This window comes from Peromyscus californicus, unplaced genomic scaffold (assembly GCF_007827085.1).
Source record: "Peromyscus californicus insignis strain IS unplaced genomic scaffold, ASM782708v3 Scaffold_7__1_contigs__length_154581171, whole genome shotgun sequence".
Classification (NCBI taxonomy): Eukaryota; Metazoa; Chordata; class Mammalia; order Rodentia; family Cricetidae; genus Peromyscus; species Peromyscus californicus.
Window position 1 is genome coordinate 61720818 of NW_026294595.1, and position 17927 is coordinate 61738744.

The 17927-nt window shown below is 44.3% G+C and overlaps 1 protein-coding gene across 1 annotated transcript; it reads left to right on the forward strand.

Annotated features, from left to right (window-relative positions):
- Positions 1 to 12359: 12359 nt before the first annotated feature.
- On the forward strand, positions 12360 to 15584 carry Prg2 (proteoglycan 2, pro eosinophil major basic protein). The gene is made up of 6 exons (XM_052725852.1): positions 12360 to 12391; positions 13212 to 13281; positions 13888 to 14192; positions 14544 to 14675; positions 15128 to 15239; positions 15424 to 15584. The coding sequence occupies exons 2-6, from the start codon at positions 13224 to 13226 to the stop codon at positions 15480 to 15482; spliced, it is 666 nt and encodes a 221-aa protein (XP_052581812.1). The 5' UTR covers positions 12360 to 12391; positions 13212 to 13223; the 3' UTR covers positions 15483 to 15584.
- The last annotated feature ends 2343 nt before the right edge of the window (positions 15585 to 17927 follow it).

Sequence of the window (17927 nt, forward strand, 5' to 3'; positions counted from 1 at the left end):
GAATTCCTAACAGTGGGAGTGGGGGTGTCTCTGACTCTTTTGCCTGCTCCTGGGACACTTTCCCCCCACTGGGCTGCCTCCTCCAGCTTTGATATGAGGGTTTGTGCTTAGTCTTATTGTAACTTGTTATGCCATTGTCTTACTATTGCTGTGAGGAGACACCATGACCACGGCAACTTTTATAAAGAAAACATTTAATGGAGGGGGCTCACTTACAGTTTAGAGGTTCAGTGCATCATGGCAGGGAACATGGCAGCATGCAGGCAGGCATGTTGCTGGAGAAATAGCCTAGTGTCCTACATCTTGCAGGCAACAGGAAGTTGACTGACATGCTGGGCAGTATCCTGAGTATATGAAACCTCAAAGCCCACCCCCACAGTGATACACTTCCTCCAAGAAGGCCATACCCACTCCAACAAAGCCACACCTTCTAATAGTCTCTATGAGATTATGAGATTATGGGATTATGGGATTATGGGGTCCAGTTACATTTGAACTACCACAGCCATGTTTGGTTGCTATCCCTGGGAGGCCTGCTCTTTTCTGAAGGGAAATGGAGAAGGAGTGAATCTGGGGAAGAGGGGATGTGGGGGGAACTGAGAGGGGTGGAGGGAGAGGAAACTCTAGTGGGGTTTAATGTAAGAGAAGAATAAATAAATAAATAAGAATTCAAGGAGTTTAAAGAAGACACAAAGAAGGGCTAGAGAGATAGCTCAATGGTTAAGAGCACTGGCTGCTCTTCCAGAGGATCCGGGTTCAATTCCCAGCACCCACATGGCAGCTCACAACTGTCTGTAACTCTAGTTCGCTGGGATCTGACACCTTTACACCAATGCACATAAAATAAAGCTAAAATAAATAAGTAAGTAAATAAATAAATAAATAAATAAATAAATAAGATACAAAGAAACAGCTTGATGAATTCAAGGAGAAAGAGTTTAAGGAGAGTAAATGCTGGAGCGATGTAAAAGAAAGCACAGACATAAAGCTGAGGGAAATGATGGAGCCAATTCAAGACTCGAGAGTGGACTTCAGTCAGGAGATAGAAACATTGAAGAGGCCTCAAGTTGAAATGAAGATGGAATGGAAAACTCTAGTAACTCAGTAACTAGAAAATGCAAAGGAAAGCCTTGCAGGTAGAATGGATCAAGCAGAAGACAGAATCTCAGGTCTCAAAGATAAGGCAGAGGACCTAGAGCAAATAACCAAGCAAAATGAATTAAACATAAAAGCATAGGAAAAGAACACATAGGAAAAGTAGGAACTGTGAAAAAATTAAACATTTGAATTATAGGCATAGATGAGAGAGAAGAATCCCAAATCAATGGCATAGACCAGCTCTTCAACATGATCATAGAAGAAAACATTCCCAAACTAGAAAAGACACACCCATACAAATACAAGAGGCACACAAAACACCGAGACCAGAGTAGAAATAGACAAGACCAGGAAAGAAATTCCCCATGGCATAGCATAGTTAAAACACTAAGTATACATAACAAAGAAAGTATACCGAAAGTTACAAGAGAAAAAACACAAGTCACATATAAAGGAAAATGCATCAGGATAATAGCTGACTTCTCAATAGAAACTTTGGAAGCCAGAAGAGCCTAGAACAATGCATTCCAAGTCGTAAAGGAAATGACCAGCCTAGAATAATATATCTAGTAATGTTTGTTATTTTCCATGAGTGACAGAGAAAAAAAAACTTCCATAATATCAACAGCCTAAAAAAGTTTATATACTGTAAACTAAACCTAAACAAAGCACAGGAAGCTTTATTTTGGGCTGAAGAGAGGAATGAGCTATCAGGGCAACTGTGGCAAGAAATATGAAGCCATAATTATTATTATTTTTTTTTTTTGGTTTTTTTCGAGACAGGGTTTCTCTGTGTAGCTTTGCGCCTTTCCTGGAACTCACTCTGTAGCCCAGGCTGGCCTCGAACTCACAGAGATCTGCCTGGCTCTGCCTCCCGAGTGCTGGGATTAAAGGTGTGCGCCACCACCACCTAGCTCGAAGCCATAATTATTAAAACAAAAATACCACTGAGAACACAAACACCACCAAGAAATCAACAGCACATGACAATAATTAACACACACATGACAATAATAACTTTAAATGTCGCCAGGTGTGGTGGTGCACGCCTTTAATCCCAACACTTGGGAGAGACAGGCAGTTTAAGGCCAGCTTGGTCTACACAGAGAAACCCTGTTTTGAAAAACAAAACAAGCAAGCAAACAAACAAAACTTTAAATATCAATGGCCCCAATTCTCCAATCAAAAGACAAAGACTGACTCAATGGATCAATAAACAAAATCCCTCTTAGTTGCTTTCGTTAAACACATTTCAGTTTTAAAGACAGGCAGCACCTTAGAGTGTGGACAAAGGTAGTTCAATCAGACGTGACCAGGAGGCAAGCAGGTGTCTGTATCCTAATATCTGACAAAGTGACTTAAAACTAAAAGTAAACAGAAGAGAGAGACACTTCATTCTAATCAAAGGAACAGTTAACCAAAAAGACACCACTATCCTAAATATGTATACACCAAACTCTGGGTCACCCAATTTCCTTAAAAATAATTACTGGATTTAAACACAGATTCACACTAATCCATTAAAAATAGGTAATTTCAATACCTCACTCTTTCTAGTAGACAGGTCATCTGGACAAAGAAATAAATAAACATGGAAGTATCAGGATGAATTGCCATCATATCAAATAAACTTAACAGATATGAACAGAATATTCTACACAAACTCCAAAGAATACACATTCCACTCAGCAGCACATTGAAGCTTTTCTAAAATAAACCACATCCTGGGACACAAAACAAACAGTTTCAAATTAAAAGAGATTGAAATCATTCCTTGTGTCCTATCTGACCACAATGCACTACAACTTAAAATTAACAGCAAATAAACCTCCAACAAGCAAGCAAACTCATGGAGATTAAACAACTACTTATTGCATGATGAATGGGTCAGAGAAGAAATAAAGAAAGAAATAAAAAACTTTCTGGAGCTAAATGAAATGAAAACACAACAAAACTTCTGGGATACATTGAAAGCGTTCCTACGAGGGGAATTTATAGCTCTAAGTGCCGACATTAAAATCAGAAAGAACAAACCAAATGGCTTAGTGATGCAACCGGAATAGTTGGAAAAGCAAGAACAAACTAATATAAACCCAGTAGATGGCAAGAAATAATAAGAATCAGAACAGAAACCAACGAAACAGAAAAAGAAAACAATACAAAGAGTCAACAAATTTAATAACCTTGTTTATCTTTGAGAGAATAAACAAGATTAAGAGACTGTTGGCCCAACTAACTCGAAAAAAGAAAGAGGGGACACAAATGAACAGAATCAGAAATGAAGGGGGAAATATTATGACAGACACCAAAGAAATACAGAATATTATAAGGGAATATTTTAAAAACCTGAACTCCATTAAGATGGAAAACCTAAAAGAAATGGATGAATTTCTAGATTCAACCAAACCACTAAAACTAAACTTAGAAGCCAACAACCTAAACAGACCCATAACAAATGACAAAATTGAAATAGTAAAAAAAAAAGCCTTCCAGCTAAAAAAGTTCAAGACCTGATGGGTTCACAGCAGAATTCTACCAGATATCCAGAGAATCTCTTTAATTTATTAAAAAGGAAGGAAGGAAGGAAGGAAGGAAGGAAGGAAGGAAGGAAGGAAGGAAGGAAGGAAGGAGCACCCCAGACTCTTTCTACAAAGTCACTATCACTCTAATACCCAAATCTGGTAAAGACACAACACAAGAAAAGAAAACTACAGATCAGTATCCCAGATGATTGTAGACTCAAAAATACTCAATAAAATACTTTCAAACAGAATATAGACATACATAAAAAAGATTATACACAGTAACCAAGTTGGCTTTATCCCTGAAGTGCAGGGGTGGTTCAACATACACAATCAAGAAAAGTATTAACTGGGTCTTGAGGTAAATTGATTCCCAATTTTCTGATTAACCGCCATACTGATTTCCAAAGTGGCTGAACAAGTTTGCATTCCCACCAATGGTGGAGGAGTGTTCCTCTTGCTCCACATCCTCTCCAACATAAGCTGTCTTCAGTGTTTTTGATCTTAGCCATTCAGACAGGTGTAAGATGGTATCTCAGTGTTGGTTTGATTTTCATCTCCTTGATAATTAAGGATGCTGAGCAATTCCTTAAATGTCTTTTGGCCATTTGAAATTCTTCCTTTGAGAATTTTCTGTTTAGCTCTATAACCCATTTTTTAATTGGATTGTTATTTGATGTCTAGTTTCTTGAGTTCTTTATATATTTTGGAGACCAGCCCTCTGTCAGATGTGGGGTTGGCGAAAATCTTTTCACATTCTGTAGGCTGTCATTTTGTCTTATTTACTGTGTCTTTTGCCTTATAGAAGCTTCTCAGTTTCAGGAGGTCCCATTTATTAATTGTTGCTCCCAATGTCTGTGCTACTAGTGTTATATTTAGGAAGTGGTCTCCTGTGCCAATGCATTCAAGACTATTTCCTACTTTCTCTTCAGTCAGGTTCAGTATAACTGGTTTTATATTGAGGTCAAGACCCAGCTATACCACTCTTGGGCATATATCCAAGGAATACTCAATCATGCCACAAGGACACATGCTCAACTATGTTCATAGCAGCATTATTCATAATAGCTAGAACCTGGAAACAACCTAGATGGCCCTCAACTGAAGAATGGATTAAGAAAATGTGGTACATATACACAATAGAGTACTACTCAGCAGAGAAAAACAATGACATCATGAAATTTGCAGGCAAATGGATGGAACTAGAAAATATCATCCTGAGTGAGGTAACCCAGACTCAGAAGGACAAACATGGTATGTACCCACTCATAAATGGATACTAGATATAAAGCAAAGGGTAATCAGGCAACAACTCACAACTCCAGAGAAGCTAACTAACAGGGAGACCCAATGAGGGACACACGGACCACCCTGGGAAGGGGAAATAGATGAGATCTCCATGAGTAAATTGGGGATGAGGGGTGGACAATGGAGGGTAGGGGATAGGGGATGAGAACATAAGGGAATGGGATGGTTGAGCTGGAACAGGGAGGGAAGGGGAATGCAATGAAAGAGATACCATGATAGAGAAAGACATCATGGGGATAGAGAAAAACCTGGTACTAGGGAAGTTGCCAGGAATCCCCAAGGATGACCCCAGCCTGGGCTACTAGCAATAGGGGAAAGGGTACCTGAACTGAACTGGCTTGCCCCAGAGATCAGACTGGTGAATACCTCTGGCATCAGGATCATGATGGGGAAACATGCAGGGACGACCAAACCAAACTAGAGGGAACTCTTGAAAGTTGGATCAATGGCTGTGGAGCCTGCATGGGACTGGACTAGGCCCTTTGCATGGTGAGACAGTAGTGTAGCTTGATCTGCTTGGGAGGCCCCTGGTGGTAGGATCAGAATCCATCTCTGGTGCATGGACAGGCTTTGTGGAGTCCACTACTTATGATGGGACACTTGTGCAGCCTTGAGGCAGGGGGAAGGGCTTGGACTTGCCTCTACTGAATGTACCTCCCCATGGGAAGCCTTGCCTTCTTGTGGGTGGGAGTGGGGGTGGGTTGGGAGGGGGAGGTTGGGGGGGTTGGGAGGAGGGAAGAGGGGAATCTTTGATTGGTGTGGAAAATGAATGAAAAAATTTTCTTAATTAAAAAAAGGAATGTAATAAACCACACAAATGTACTTAAAGACAAAAATCACAGGATCATCTCAACAGATGCAGAAAAAGCCTTTGACAAAATCCAACATGCCTTCCTGATAAAAGTCCTAGAGAATGTAGGGCTAGAGGGAACATACCTCCACATAATAAAAGGTATATACAAGAAACCCACGGCCAACATCATTTTAAATGGAGAAAAGCTTGAAGCATCCCACTGAAGTCAGGAACAAGACTGGATGTCCACTATGCCCACACCTTTTCAATATTGTGCTAGAAACATCAGTTGAAGCAGTAAGGCAAGACATGGAATTTGAAGGGTACAAATAGGGAAAGAATAATTCCTAATGTTTTCTTCTCACTGTTTCAGTGTTTCATGGTTCATGTGTAGGTCTTTGATCGATTTAGAGTTATTTTTTGTGTAAGGCGGTAGATACAGGGCTGATTTCATCCTTCTGCATGTGGCCATCAGGTTTCCCAGCACCGTTTGTCAAAGAGCTTTCCTTTCTCCTTTGTTCAACATTAAGTGGCTGAGGTTACATGTATTCATTTTGGGTCTTCAGTTTTGTTCCATTGGCCTACATGTCTGTTTCTGTGCAAGTGCCATATTGGTTTTACTACTATGGCTCTGTAATATGTAACAATAATGCTATGGCTTAAGAACTGGAATTGTAAGCCCCCGGCACTGTTCTTTTTGCTCAGGATTGTGCTGCCCTTTAAGGTCGTTCGTTATTCCACGTGAATTTTAGGATAGTTTTTTGTTTTGGTTCTGTTTGTATTTTTCTATTTCTGTGAAGAATGAGGTGGGGATTTTGATTGAGATTTCAATGAATCTTTAAATGGTGTTTGGTAGAATGGTTATTTTTCACAATATTAATTCTACCAATCCACAAGTATGGGATGCCATTTCCATTTTTCTAGTGTCTTTCTCTATCTCTTTCTTCAGAGATTTAAAGTTCCATCATAGAGGTCCTTCCCATCCTTGGTTCAGTTTATTTCGAGATGTTTTATTTTCTTTGAGGCTATTATGAACTAGAGTGCTTCCAAGATCTTCTTCTTTGCATGTTTGTTGGTGGTACATAGAGAAGCTATTGACTTGTATGACTTGATTCTGTCTCCTGTCACATTGATGAATTTGTTTACCATTTCTAGAAGTTTTCTGGTAGAATTTTTGGGATCTCTAATGTATAGTAACATATCATCTTAAGGGACAGTTTGAATTATTCTTTCCCTATTTGTACCCTTTAAATTCCATCTCTTGCCTTATTGCCTCAACTGATGTTTCTAGCACAGTATTGAAAAGGTGTGGGGATAGTGGGCATCCCTGTCTTGTTCTTGACTTCAGTGGGATGCTTCAAGCTTTTCTCAACATCCTACCTCACAGACACTTGCTCAGCCATGTTCACTGATGCTCTATTCACAATAGCTAGGAAATGGAAACAACCTAAATGTCCTACAACTGATAAATGGACAATGGAAAGGTGGTACATAGTAGGGAATTCTTATTTTCTGTTCTAAAGAAAAATGAGATCATGAACTTTTCAAGTAAGTGGGTGGAACCAGAAATGATCTTATTAAGTGAAGTAAGCCAGACCCAGAAGGACAAATGTTACATGTTCTCTCTCATTGGAGGCTCCTAGCCTCACATCTTCAGAATTGAGTTCATAGTCTGTACTAAGTATAAAAACCAGGACAGTAAAACAGGATCATTGCCAGGATGGTGGGGGTGAGAGCGATAGAAAGGGGAATAGCAGGGTACAAATGATCTGATCAGGGAAACGGGAAAGGGGAGGACCTTTAGGGAGGAGGGAGAGGTAAACACAGAAGAAGGAGGAAGGATGGTAAAACAGCAATAAGAATGTCTGGGAAAGCCGCAAGGAATTATACTACTAACTATTGACCTAAAAAACCATAATACACATAATACACATAATTTCTCTCTCTCTCTCTCTCTCTCTCTCTCTCTCTCTCTCTCTCTCTCTCTCTCTCTCTCACACACACACACACACACACACACACACACACACACACAGAGTTTTAATTAACTTTTCTCATCTGGGCTGATGGTGCTTCCTCCAAGAGCCGAAGACCACCTAACAAAAACCTAATACTAGGCATGAGAAGCCTTTTTTTTTTTTTTTTTTTTTTGAGTTGTTGGCTAGGACTATCCCAAAATATATAACCTATTGCTACTGCCCTTTGTTACTCCCCATCACAGAAATAGAAGGTAAGACACCATGAACTTAAAAATGGGTACCAGGGCCCCCTTATCTGGAACTGGACTGAATGTCCCCTCCCTGTGGGGACAGCTTTCATAGTACCAGAAGACACTGTACAAAGGATGGAGGCAACCAACAGTCCTACCCAGCAATGATACCCATGAATCCCGTCAACAACCAGCCTGGCACAATAACCCGAAGGGTGCAGCAGTGGCACACAGACCTTGGCAGCAACCAACAGCTCTCTCGTTGGACTTAAGGCCCAATCAACAAACAGGAAGCCATGTCTGGCACTGGAGACCTAGTTAACCACTCAGTGCTAGTGAAGTCATGGCTACTGGAGGAGAATCTAGAACCACTCCTTTACTAACCAGTCTAACCCCTAACAACAACAGTCTATAAACATTTGTCCTTATACCCACAGGTAAGTGTAGTCTTCACCCCTCACCAAGGGCACTTCTACATGCAGCAGACAGAGACCGCTAAAGAAAACCACAACTAACCAGAATGTAGCTTGTGGAGCCCAGTCCCAATGGATACATCTACAAAAACACTCTCACCCCTAAGGTTCAGGGAACATTGAGGAAACCCAGGCAGAAAGATTTTAAGAGCCAGAGGATCAGGGAGTTTGCTGTGAGATTTTTGTCTCCTAATAATGTCAGAAACTATACCCATAAAGTCTCATCAACGTGAGTGCCCGTATGTGAGCTGAACAAACATGATACCGATGGCCGTGCCAAAACAGACAGGGAAAACCCACAGAGCCTCAGCCCTATGCAAAGAACTATAGGCAACTGATAAAGGAGGGGAGCAGGAGAGATGGCCTTCCCCAGGGAAGAGCACATAAATGAGCTGTCCAGGGCTAAGCGGCAGCCCTGAAAACATACATAGGAGTCACATTATACAGACTGAACAGGTTATATTTAGGATCACACACACATACACACACACACACACACACACACACACACACACACACACACCACACCATGCACGCACACATGCATGCACGTGCACACATGCATGCACGCGCACACATGCAATAATTTTTTTAAAGGCTATGAATTTGAAGGAGATCAGTGAGAGGATTTGGAGAGAGGAAATGGCAAGGGAAAATGTAATTATATTATAATCTCAAAAGTGAAACTAAAATACAAAAAGAAATAGAATGATGTGGATCAAAGTAACTGGCTGTGATGGGGGTATGTGTGCTTGTCTAGATGGTTCTTAGAGAAGGCTTGTGTGAGCAGACGACCATTAGCTGGGGGCTACCAGACGAGCTAGAGTAGGTCAGAGAAGCTGGGATCACTATGATGAGGACCTATCACTCTAATGAAGTTGGATCAGTGGACAGGACTCTGTTGGTGGACAGGACCCTGCTCCTGGACAGCCTTGCACATGGCAGCAATGAGATCGGGTTATTTGCTTGTGAGCAGAGAGACTTTTAATAGGAAGTGTGGGGATGATGGGTTTTGTAAAACATCACCCATGGTGGCTTGGGCCTGTGAGGCTGCAGCTGAGAGGGAGAGGGAGCAGGAAGGAATCAGGCTGCCTGGTCTTTCCACAGCAGACACTGGGAGGCTGGACTGGCTCGTCCCTCTGGGCTCTTCCAGCTCTGGAATCTATAATAAGTGTTGGGACATCTGAATGAGGAAGTGCCAGGGAAGCTGTTGTCAGGACTGGCTTCACAGAGCAACAGCTTCATCTCTATCTCTTGGGCCACTTGGCCCTGGGATTGTGTTGTTGCCCCTTTCACCACCTTTTATCTGCCCCACAAGAGTGTTGGCCAAGCCCAGGCAGCGGGCCGTTGATCAGATCCGGACTCCCATCTTTTTATGAGGCTGGGGAGTCCAACTGAGCAGAACTTGATTCTATAAGAGGCTCCTTATGGTTTTTTTATGCTCTGAAGGGACTCTCCCTCTGCCTATTGCCTGCTCTTCTGTCTCTGCCTTCTATTCTAGCAGGTCCTCAGGCTCATTTCCTGGGACATGTGTCTCTGCCACTCCCTCTGCCGAGCGCACCAACTGACAGGGAGATGGGCCCGAGGTTGTTGGTCATCCATGCCACAGGACATATTGCTACCCATTTAGCAATGTCAGGCCACATGCATTTATCAGCACAGTTCAGTAGATCAGAGATATGAGCATGGCATGGCTGGGTTTCTGTTTGGGGACTCGTAAGGCTGAAATCCAAACGTTGCTCGACCACATTTCTGAGCTAATGAGGTTGTGGTGGAATTCTGTTTCTTGTGGGTATGGCACTGAGGTTCCTGATTCCTTACTGGCTGCAAGAAGGGGCAAGAAGTTAGGTCCTCAAGACTGCCCACATTCCTTGCCATGGTGTCTTCCACTTTAAAAGCCAGTAATAGGTCCTCTGGGTTGAATATTCTAACACGGGATCTGTAACTTCAGGAAGAGCCCAGGTGCTTTTAAGGGTTCATCTGATTAGGCAGATTCACCCCATATAGGCATTCTTTGTCTTCTGTCCTCCTTACCATGTCTCCCTTCCTCTTTCCTCTTGTTTTCTCTCTCTTCCTATCTGGTTTTTCTCCTCTCCTCTCCTCTCCTCTCCTCTCCTCTCCTCTCCTCTCCTCTCCTTCTTCTGTCCTCTCTTGTCCTGTCCTGTCCTCTCCTCTCCTGTCCTCTCCTGTCCTGTCCTGTCCTCTCCTCTCCTCTCCTGTCCTCTCCTCTCCTGTCCTGTCCTCTCCTGTCCTGTCCTGTCCTGTCCTCTCCTCTCCTCTCCTTTCCTCTCTTCTCCTCTCCTCTCCTCTCTTCTCCTCTCCTCTCCTCTCCTCTCCTCTCCTTTCCTCTCTTCTCCTCTCCTCTCCTCTCTTCTCCTCTCCTCTCCTCTCCTCTCCTCTCCTCTCCTGTCCTGTCCTCTCCTCTCCTCTCCTGTCCTGTCCTCTCCTCTCCTCTCCTCTCCTGTCCTGTCCTCTCCTCTCCTGTCCAAATCAAAACAGCACACATATGTAACCCCAATGCTGTGCAGGAGAGAGCAAGGTGGAATCAGTTCCTGAGAGCTTACTGGCCTGCTGGTCTAGCCTACCAGTGAGTGCCAGCTTCAGTGAGAGACCTTGATTCAAAAAATAAGGTGGAGCACATATGTGCATAGGTACATGCATATACTGCACACAAAGATTAAATGAGACAATATTTCCACACACAGTACTGAAATCTGTACAGCAAATTTTATGATTATGAAGATGGTAGATTGGCCAACCAAGGGGTCCAATTCTGAGGGTGAGTAGTTGGGTGCATGAGAATACTTCCTGTTCAACGAGCTCCTCAGCTCAGTGATTCCAGGTCCATTTTCATCCCCATAACCTGGACACGATAAACGCAGCTGTTTGCTTTCTACTCTAGAACAACTAACCAATCAGAATTTCCCAGAGACGGTCTTATGTGTTTTAAAAACATCTTTAATAAAGTCTCACTTCAGCGTATAGATTTTGCACACATAGATTGCAATCCCTGGAGACGTGTAGAATAATAAAAGAAGGAACAGTTACCTTCCTTCTCACTCATGGAGGCCACCAAGGTCGTCAGGCTGGTGTGAATTCTTTCCACATCTAAATATGGTCTGGATGAAAACTCACAGGAAGGAGCTGCCCAAGGTTTCTTCTTGTAAAGCAGTGTTCTCACACTGAATATTTTCTCCTTGCTGGGTGTGATGGTAGCACATGCCTGCAGTTTCAGCACGAGAGAAACTGAGACAGGAGGATTGCCACAAGTTGGAAGACAGCCTGAGCTATATAGTATCAGGCCAGTCAGGACCACATGGCAAGACAAAAAGCAAAAAACAAAGGGGGAAACAGAGGCAGTGAACAGACAGACAGACACAAACAAAACCCCTCACATGTTTTCCTGTCTGTCTTGCTTTGTTCCCTTCCTGATGGGGCACACAGCTCCTCAGGCTCAGAGGCACAAGTGTAGCTGTAGAGAATTCTCTAGAACAGATGCCATTTCAGGCACCATCCTATGGGTGGATAGCCCAGTCGTTTCAATGGTACAATCAACCAATAAACAACTTTGTGAAAGTATTCCTACATACAGGTGCTTTTCTACCTAAAACAACAGTCTACAAAGAGGGAAAGTGGTCAAAAGTCAATCTTTAACAGATAATGAGTGTTTCCCCCAATGCCTTAGGTAAAGTGGGAAAATAATGAATTGGGGAAAGCTCCCATGGAGAGTCAGAAATGGAGCCCAGAAATGGAACTCTTAGCTCAGACCAAGAACTCAAGGCTCCCCTCCCCCACGCGCGTGTGGTGGCTAAGGAGTAGACTCATCAAAGAAGTGAAGAAAGGGCTCTTATCAGCCCACCCTCTCCCTCTGGATGAGGCAAACCCTCCTGTGCCCAGCGGACTTCCTCCAAGGTGTCTATAAAGGTCACTGTGAGATGGGGTGAGGGGGGATCCAGCTTTGCAAATTTGACACGACCCAGGAAGGCCTGTAAGTGTTCTCTCGACTGGGGATGTCCAGCCTCTGGGGAGGCCCCAGACTTCCAGGCTGAGGGCTCTAGCCGGCTGGCAGGGCTTCGTGTGGCTTTCAGCTTCTGCTGGAGCTGGTGCGATGAGCAGCACTTCTGAGCCACAGGCACACTCTCCTTGTCCGGTGAGGAGAGTCCTGTGTGGCTTGGGGCAAGGAACACACGGTTTAAGGGCTGTGCATTCCTAGCAAGGTTGACAATCATTGCTTCTCCATTCACTCCCATTGCAGACTCCGACAAGCTCGTTAATGTACATGAATGGAGAAATAAATAAATAAATAATAAATAATTCATCTTACAGGAAAGCTAGGCTGAGCGGCTCCTTGTGGACTGCTTTATTTTGTTCAGAAAGGACTTCCTGGAGCTGGGGCTGGGCCTCAGTTGGTAGAGTGCCTGCCCAGCATGCACCAAGCCCTGGGTTCAATCCCCAACAAAATATAAACCAGGGGTGATGGTACATGCCTATAATCTCAGTGCTTGGGAAACAGAGGCAGGATAATCAGGAATTCTACGCCATTCTCGGCTACATATTGAGTTCCAGGCTACCTAGGCTGTATGAAACCTTGTCATGAACAAAGCAAAACAGATGAGTTCCTTAGAACCGCATGGACTGGGCTCAGCCTTAGCTCTTCTGGCTCATCCTAAATTCTTGCCTTCTTTTTCTACACCCTCCTCCCATGGGTCCAAAATGGTCTGGCTGTGGAGTGTGTGTGTGTGTGTGTGTGTGTGTGTGTGTGTGTGTGTGTGTGTGTGTGTATAAAACATCTGTGTTCTCTGTTTCAGGACAAAGCCAAGATGAAATTCCCTCTGCTTCTGGCTCTTCTAGTTGGGGGAGCGTCTGCTCTTCATCTGAGTGAGTCATCAGTTCTCTCAGTCTCGCTGTCTCTCTTTTGTTCCTGTGTGGAATAGATGAGGTCTGACTCACATATCCAGTGCCATCACTAATCATTCCCAATTTCAGAATCCCTGTACACTAGAGGTACAGGGATTCTGCAGGACTCCTGAGAACATCTGTTATGCCTGTAGCCTTGATTCTGTTCTGGCATTTCCAATTTTGTCCTTTCTACATAATTCTAATGATGTTTCCAGTAATAATGGCTTCTTTTGACTTTGAATTTACTGAGCATTTTCTCTGCATGTTATGTCCTTTAGTCCCCAGAGCACCCCCATAAAGTACCTGGGGTTGTATACCAACTTCACAAACAAAGAAATAAAAGTGGTAGTTGCTGAGTCCAGGACCCAGACCCACAAAGAATGGACTCTAAGCTACTGTGGTTAGCTTTCTTGACCTCATGTGTGACATGGGGTGTCTCCTCATGGAGATGTGGCTGTAGGTTTCTTTCTTTTCAGGCAGGGTTTTGCACACTGGTGTTCAGGGAGTGGAATAGGAGATGCCCACAGGTCTAGGGAGACTAGGGGAAGGTGTGAAGGAAGGACACTTGAATTTTCTACTTGCCAGGGTCTGACACTTCCGACTTCAAAAGCCCATTGAAAGATGAGAACTTGCCTAGGGATGTGGGGATATCAAGACCGGAAGTAGAAGAGTGTCCTCCTGGGGAGGGGCTAATACCGCTGGAGGAAGAGGAAGGTTCTGAAAGTGAAGATACTCCTGGGGATGAGGGAGCTGTCTCAGGCCAGGATGTGCCCGATGAGGACCTTCAGTGCCCTAAGGAAGAGGACACAGTGAGACTGATGGGCGACTCTGGATGTAAGACCTGTCGGTACCTCCTGGTGAGGAGTCCTCAACGGTTTGACAAAGCTCAAGTAAGTGGCCTGTGGCTGAGGCTGAGAGAAGGGACAGACAGGAGACATGTCTCCATTTCCCACAGCATTAATGCTTGCTCTTTTTGTGGGCTGGTGGTGGGGGTATCAGCAGAGGATGAAGTTTCAGAGATGCTGGGTGGGGAGAGGGTCTTGTGGAAATGTGCTGTACTTTGCTCTACCGTTTTCTAATGGCTATGGCTATGGAGGGAGGGGAGAGAGGGCAGGAAGTAAGGCCAGAGCGTGGGGGCGGGGAGGATGGGAATGGAGACTCAGAGACCATGACTATGACCATGGGCACTCCTGGCCAGGGGTGAGGGACTTCCCTTCTTTCTCTTCTGTTTTGTTCTGCAGTCGGTTTGCCAGCGCTGCTACCGGGGCAGCCTTGCCTCCATCCACAGCTTCAGAGTTAACTATTCTATCCAGTGCTCTGTCAGGGTACTCAACCAGGGTCAAGTCTGGATTGGAGGCAGGATCACGGGCTGGGTAAGAGGGATACCAGAACTAAGTGGGAGCACCTCTTGACCCCATCCAGTATCAACCTTGCTACAGCTTTGTCTGTATTTCCCTTTACTGTTCCCTGAAGAACTGGGGACAGAAGGCCACTCAGACAAGACACTGAGGTGCCACCAAAGATTTAGAATCAGGTTTGAGTCCAAGTTCCTCCCAGCTTCTCTACTGTTGTGGTTCGGGGTTGTCCCCTTACCTGCAGGTTGCACATGGTTTTCCCCTGCCCCATTTCTGGTTCATGATCTAAGGATGACCACGCCATAGAGATGAGAATGGGGTGGTGATGATCGCTGTGAGCCAAGAGTTCAGCTTGCCAGCTTATCCACTATGGCCCTGTGGTCAAGGACCTTGGGGGTTAATAGGGATAGTGCTGGCTCTGTCCCTCTCCCTCCCTCCCACTGTATCCCTTTGCCTCCTACCTTCTCTAGGGTCGCTGCAAGCGCTTTGGATGGGTTGATGGAAGCTCTTGGAACTTTGCATTTTGGGCTGCTGGCCAGCCTGGCTGTGGTGGTGGCAGATGCGTGACCCTGTGTACTCAAGGTGAGGCTGGCTGCAGAAGAATGAAGGGAAGGCCAGGGAGACTCAAGGAAGAATGCCAGGAAGCGAGGCTGGCCACTGAGGGAGCAGCTTTCTGAGTGAAGTGTAGAGTCCATGGGAACACAAAATTCCTAGTGTCATGTGAGTGTAGACAAAGAGCTGAAATTCTCCTATTCTCCCTTCACAGGAGGCCACTGGCGTCGATCTGCCTGTGCCAAGAGACGTCCCTTCATCTGTTCATATTGAGCTGGTCCCAGCCAGGAGTTCTAATTCATCCTCTCCTGGGTACTGCCTCTCCTTTCCTGCCAGATGTCCCCTTCTTTCGTCCCCTACAATAAAACTGCTTCACTGAAATAGACTCCTTTTCTCCTGTGATCATTCGTGGCTCAGTCTCCTTTTGAGCTTTCTGCTTTCTCATCTCACTCCGCTTCATATCTTTCATGAAGAAGCCATAAAGTCAGCACTCTTCAAGAAATGATGGTGCAGTGGGGTTTATGAAGGGTTTATTCTGACAATAGAGAAATGTATGCAGGTGGCACTAAAGTGTCCATGGAATACCCAATTACATAGCTTCTGTGTATCGGGTATTGTCAGGGCCCCGCCAACAGCTTCCAGGCATGTGAAGGTTTGGGTGGACTCTCACCTACTCGGGCTCTTCTTTCCCATTGTATTAGCTGCTGTGACAAAATGTCTGACTCAGGAAGACAGAGCTTATTTGGGGCCACAGGTCAAGGGTCTACTATGGTAGGGAAGTCCTGGTAGAGAGACTCAAGGCAGGTGGTTACATTGTATCCATAGTTAGGAAGCAGCGAGATGAATGTCTGTGTGCTGCTAGCTTCTTCCAGACCTCTCAGGAAGATTGCTTGGGTTGTTTTATACCACATCTCTCCACTTCTGTCTTCTAATTTTCTACTTAACTACCAACAAAAGGGACACCGCACTATTGTGACATGTTACTGTTATTGTTGTTGTTTTACAAAAAAATATTAGCTTGTTCAAGTCTCTTGATATTTTGGTAATAATCCCACATGGTTGAGTTTTTGATCAAGTTATACAAACAACCTAGGAGCCAAACCCAGGGAATGGTGGGACTTCACACCTCAATGAACCTGATCAAGATAACCCCTCCCAGGCACCATTTCTCTGTTTTCTATTAAGGTGGCTGGCATTACAGCATGTATTTTTTTGGCTGCTTGTCTCTCCCCAGATGAATCCTCTCTTCCTCTAGCAATGTTTCTGCACTTCCCTGAATTAACTATAGGATGTGTACTCAAATCCTTGTCTCAGGCTCTGCTTTGGAGAGAGCCCAATATTGAACTCTTTATTATGAGTCAGACTCTCAATGAGGTCTGGGAATCTAAGACATAGTGTGTGTGTGTGGTTTGCATTTGTGTGTGTGTGTGTGTGTGTGTGTGTGTGTGTGTGAGAGAGAGAGAGAGAGAGAGAGAGAGAGAGAGAGAATGAACATGTGCTAGTTGCTACCAATGATTGAGTACTCACCTGCTGTGGCAAATGTTTTGCATAGATCACACTTTGCCATCCATCATCATTATCTCTGCCATGCAAAAGCAGTCTCAGAGAAGTCATACATGGATGAAAGACTTGCTCAAGACAGCGCATCTGGATGTTCCCAAAGCTGAGACTTGACTTTCTTAGCTCCAAAGGCTGCTCCTTTAGCCATTGTTTCCATGCTTGGAAGTTTTGACTGATTTCCTTCACTCTTAACTCCCGCTTGGGGCATAAAACTCAACCTATCTGGAGGCAAAGAAGCCCAGTTAAAGATGGGGAAGAACGGCTTTAATGTTACCAGGGAGATAAGCAGGACAAAAGGGCTCAATGGCCTGAGCCCTTTTCTTCCAAGAATTTTCCAACTCTATGTGGGTCCAGGGTCCTGGGGAAGCAAAAGAAGACCTGAGAGTTTTTGAGTGACTCAGAGAAGAGGGTCTATTTGTTCAAGGTTAGTTACTCTGTAAGCTGAAAAAGAGACAGAGCCACATTTTGGTCCATGCGACCACTGTACCACGTCAGCTGTTGATTTTATATATGGTGATCTTCGGAAAGTCTGTGGGTTTGGCTCCATGGTGGGTGCTATGAGGATATAGCTGAGAAAGAACTGTCACCACTCATGGAGGCCATCTTCTGCTGTGGGACAGCACTGCTGTTCTTGTTTTAATATTAATAATAAAGATGATGAGGGGCTGGGACCATAACTCCGTGGTAGAGTAGCTGCCTGGCGCATGTGAAGTCCTGAGTCGGGATTCCAGCACTGCCATAAAAGAACGAGTGAATGAACACATGAATAAGACAAGATACTCCCCACCACCATTTGCTAGCATCTACTACATTCAGAACTCCAGGCTGAGAGTTAGGTAGATTTTTTTTTTGTCTTGTTTCTCTTAGCGGGTTTTGTGGTACCTGCTCCATGGGAGTCTCTTTAAAGGATGCCAAGGAGGAAGCTCCAGGGTACTTTACCATGCTAAGTAGTGGACTGTACTTGCTCAGGAGGCTTAACTCCTCCACACTGCTTTGACCTTGTGATTTCCTTCCTTATCACGATGATGGTGAGAATCACCCTTTTGGTAAAACGGTAAACTGGAGTTTTAGGACAAGATGAATATCTAGAAATCCACATGAAAGGTGACTATATTATTCATACATAAAACCATATTTTTTAAGTAAAGTGGGTCTAGG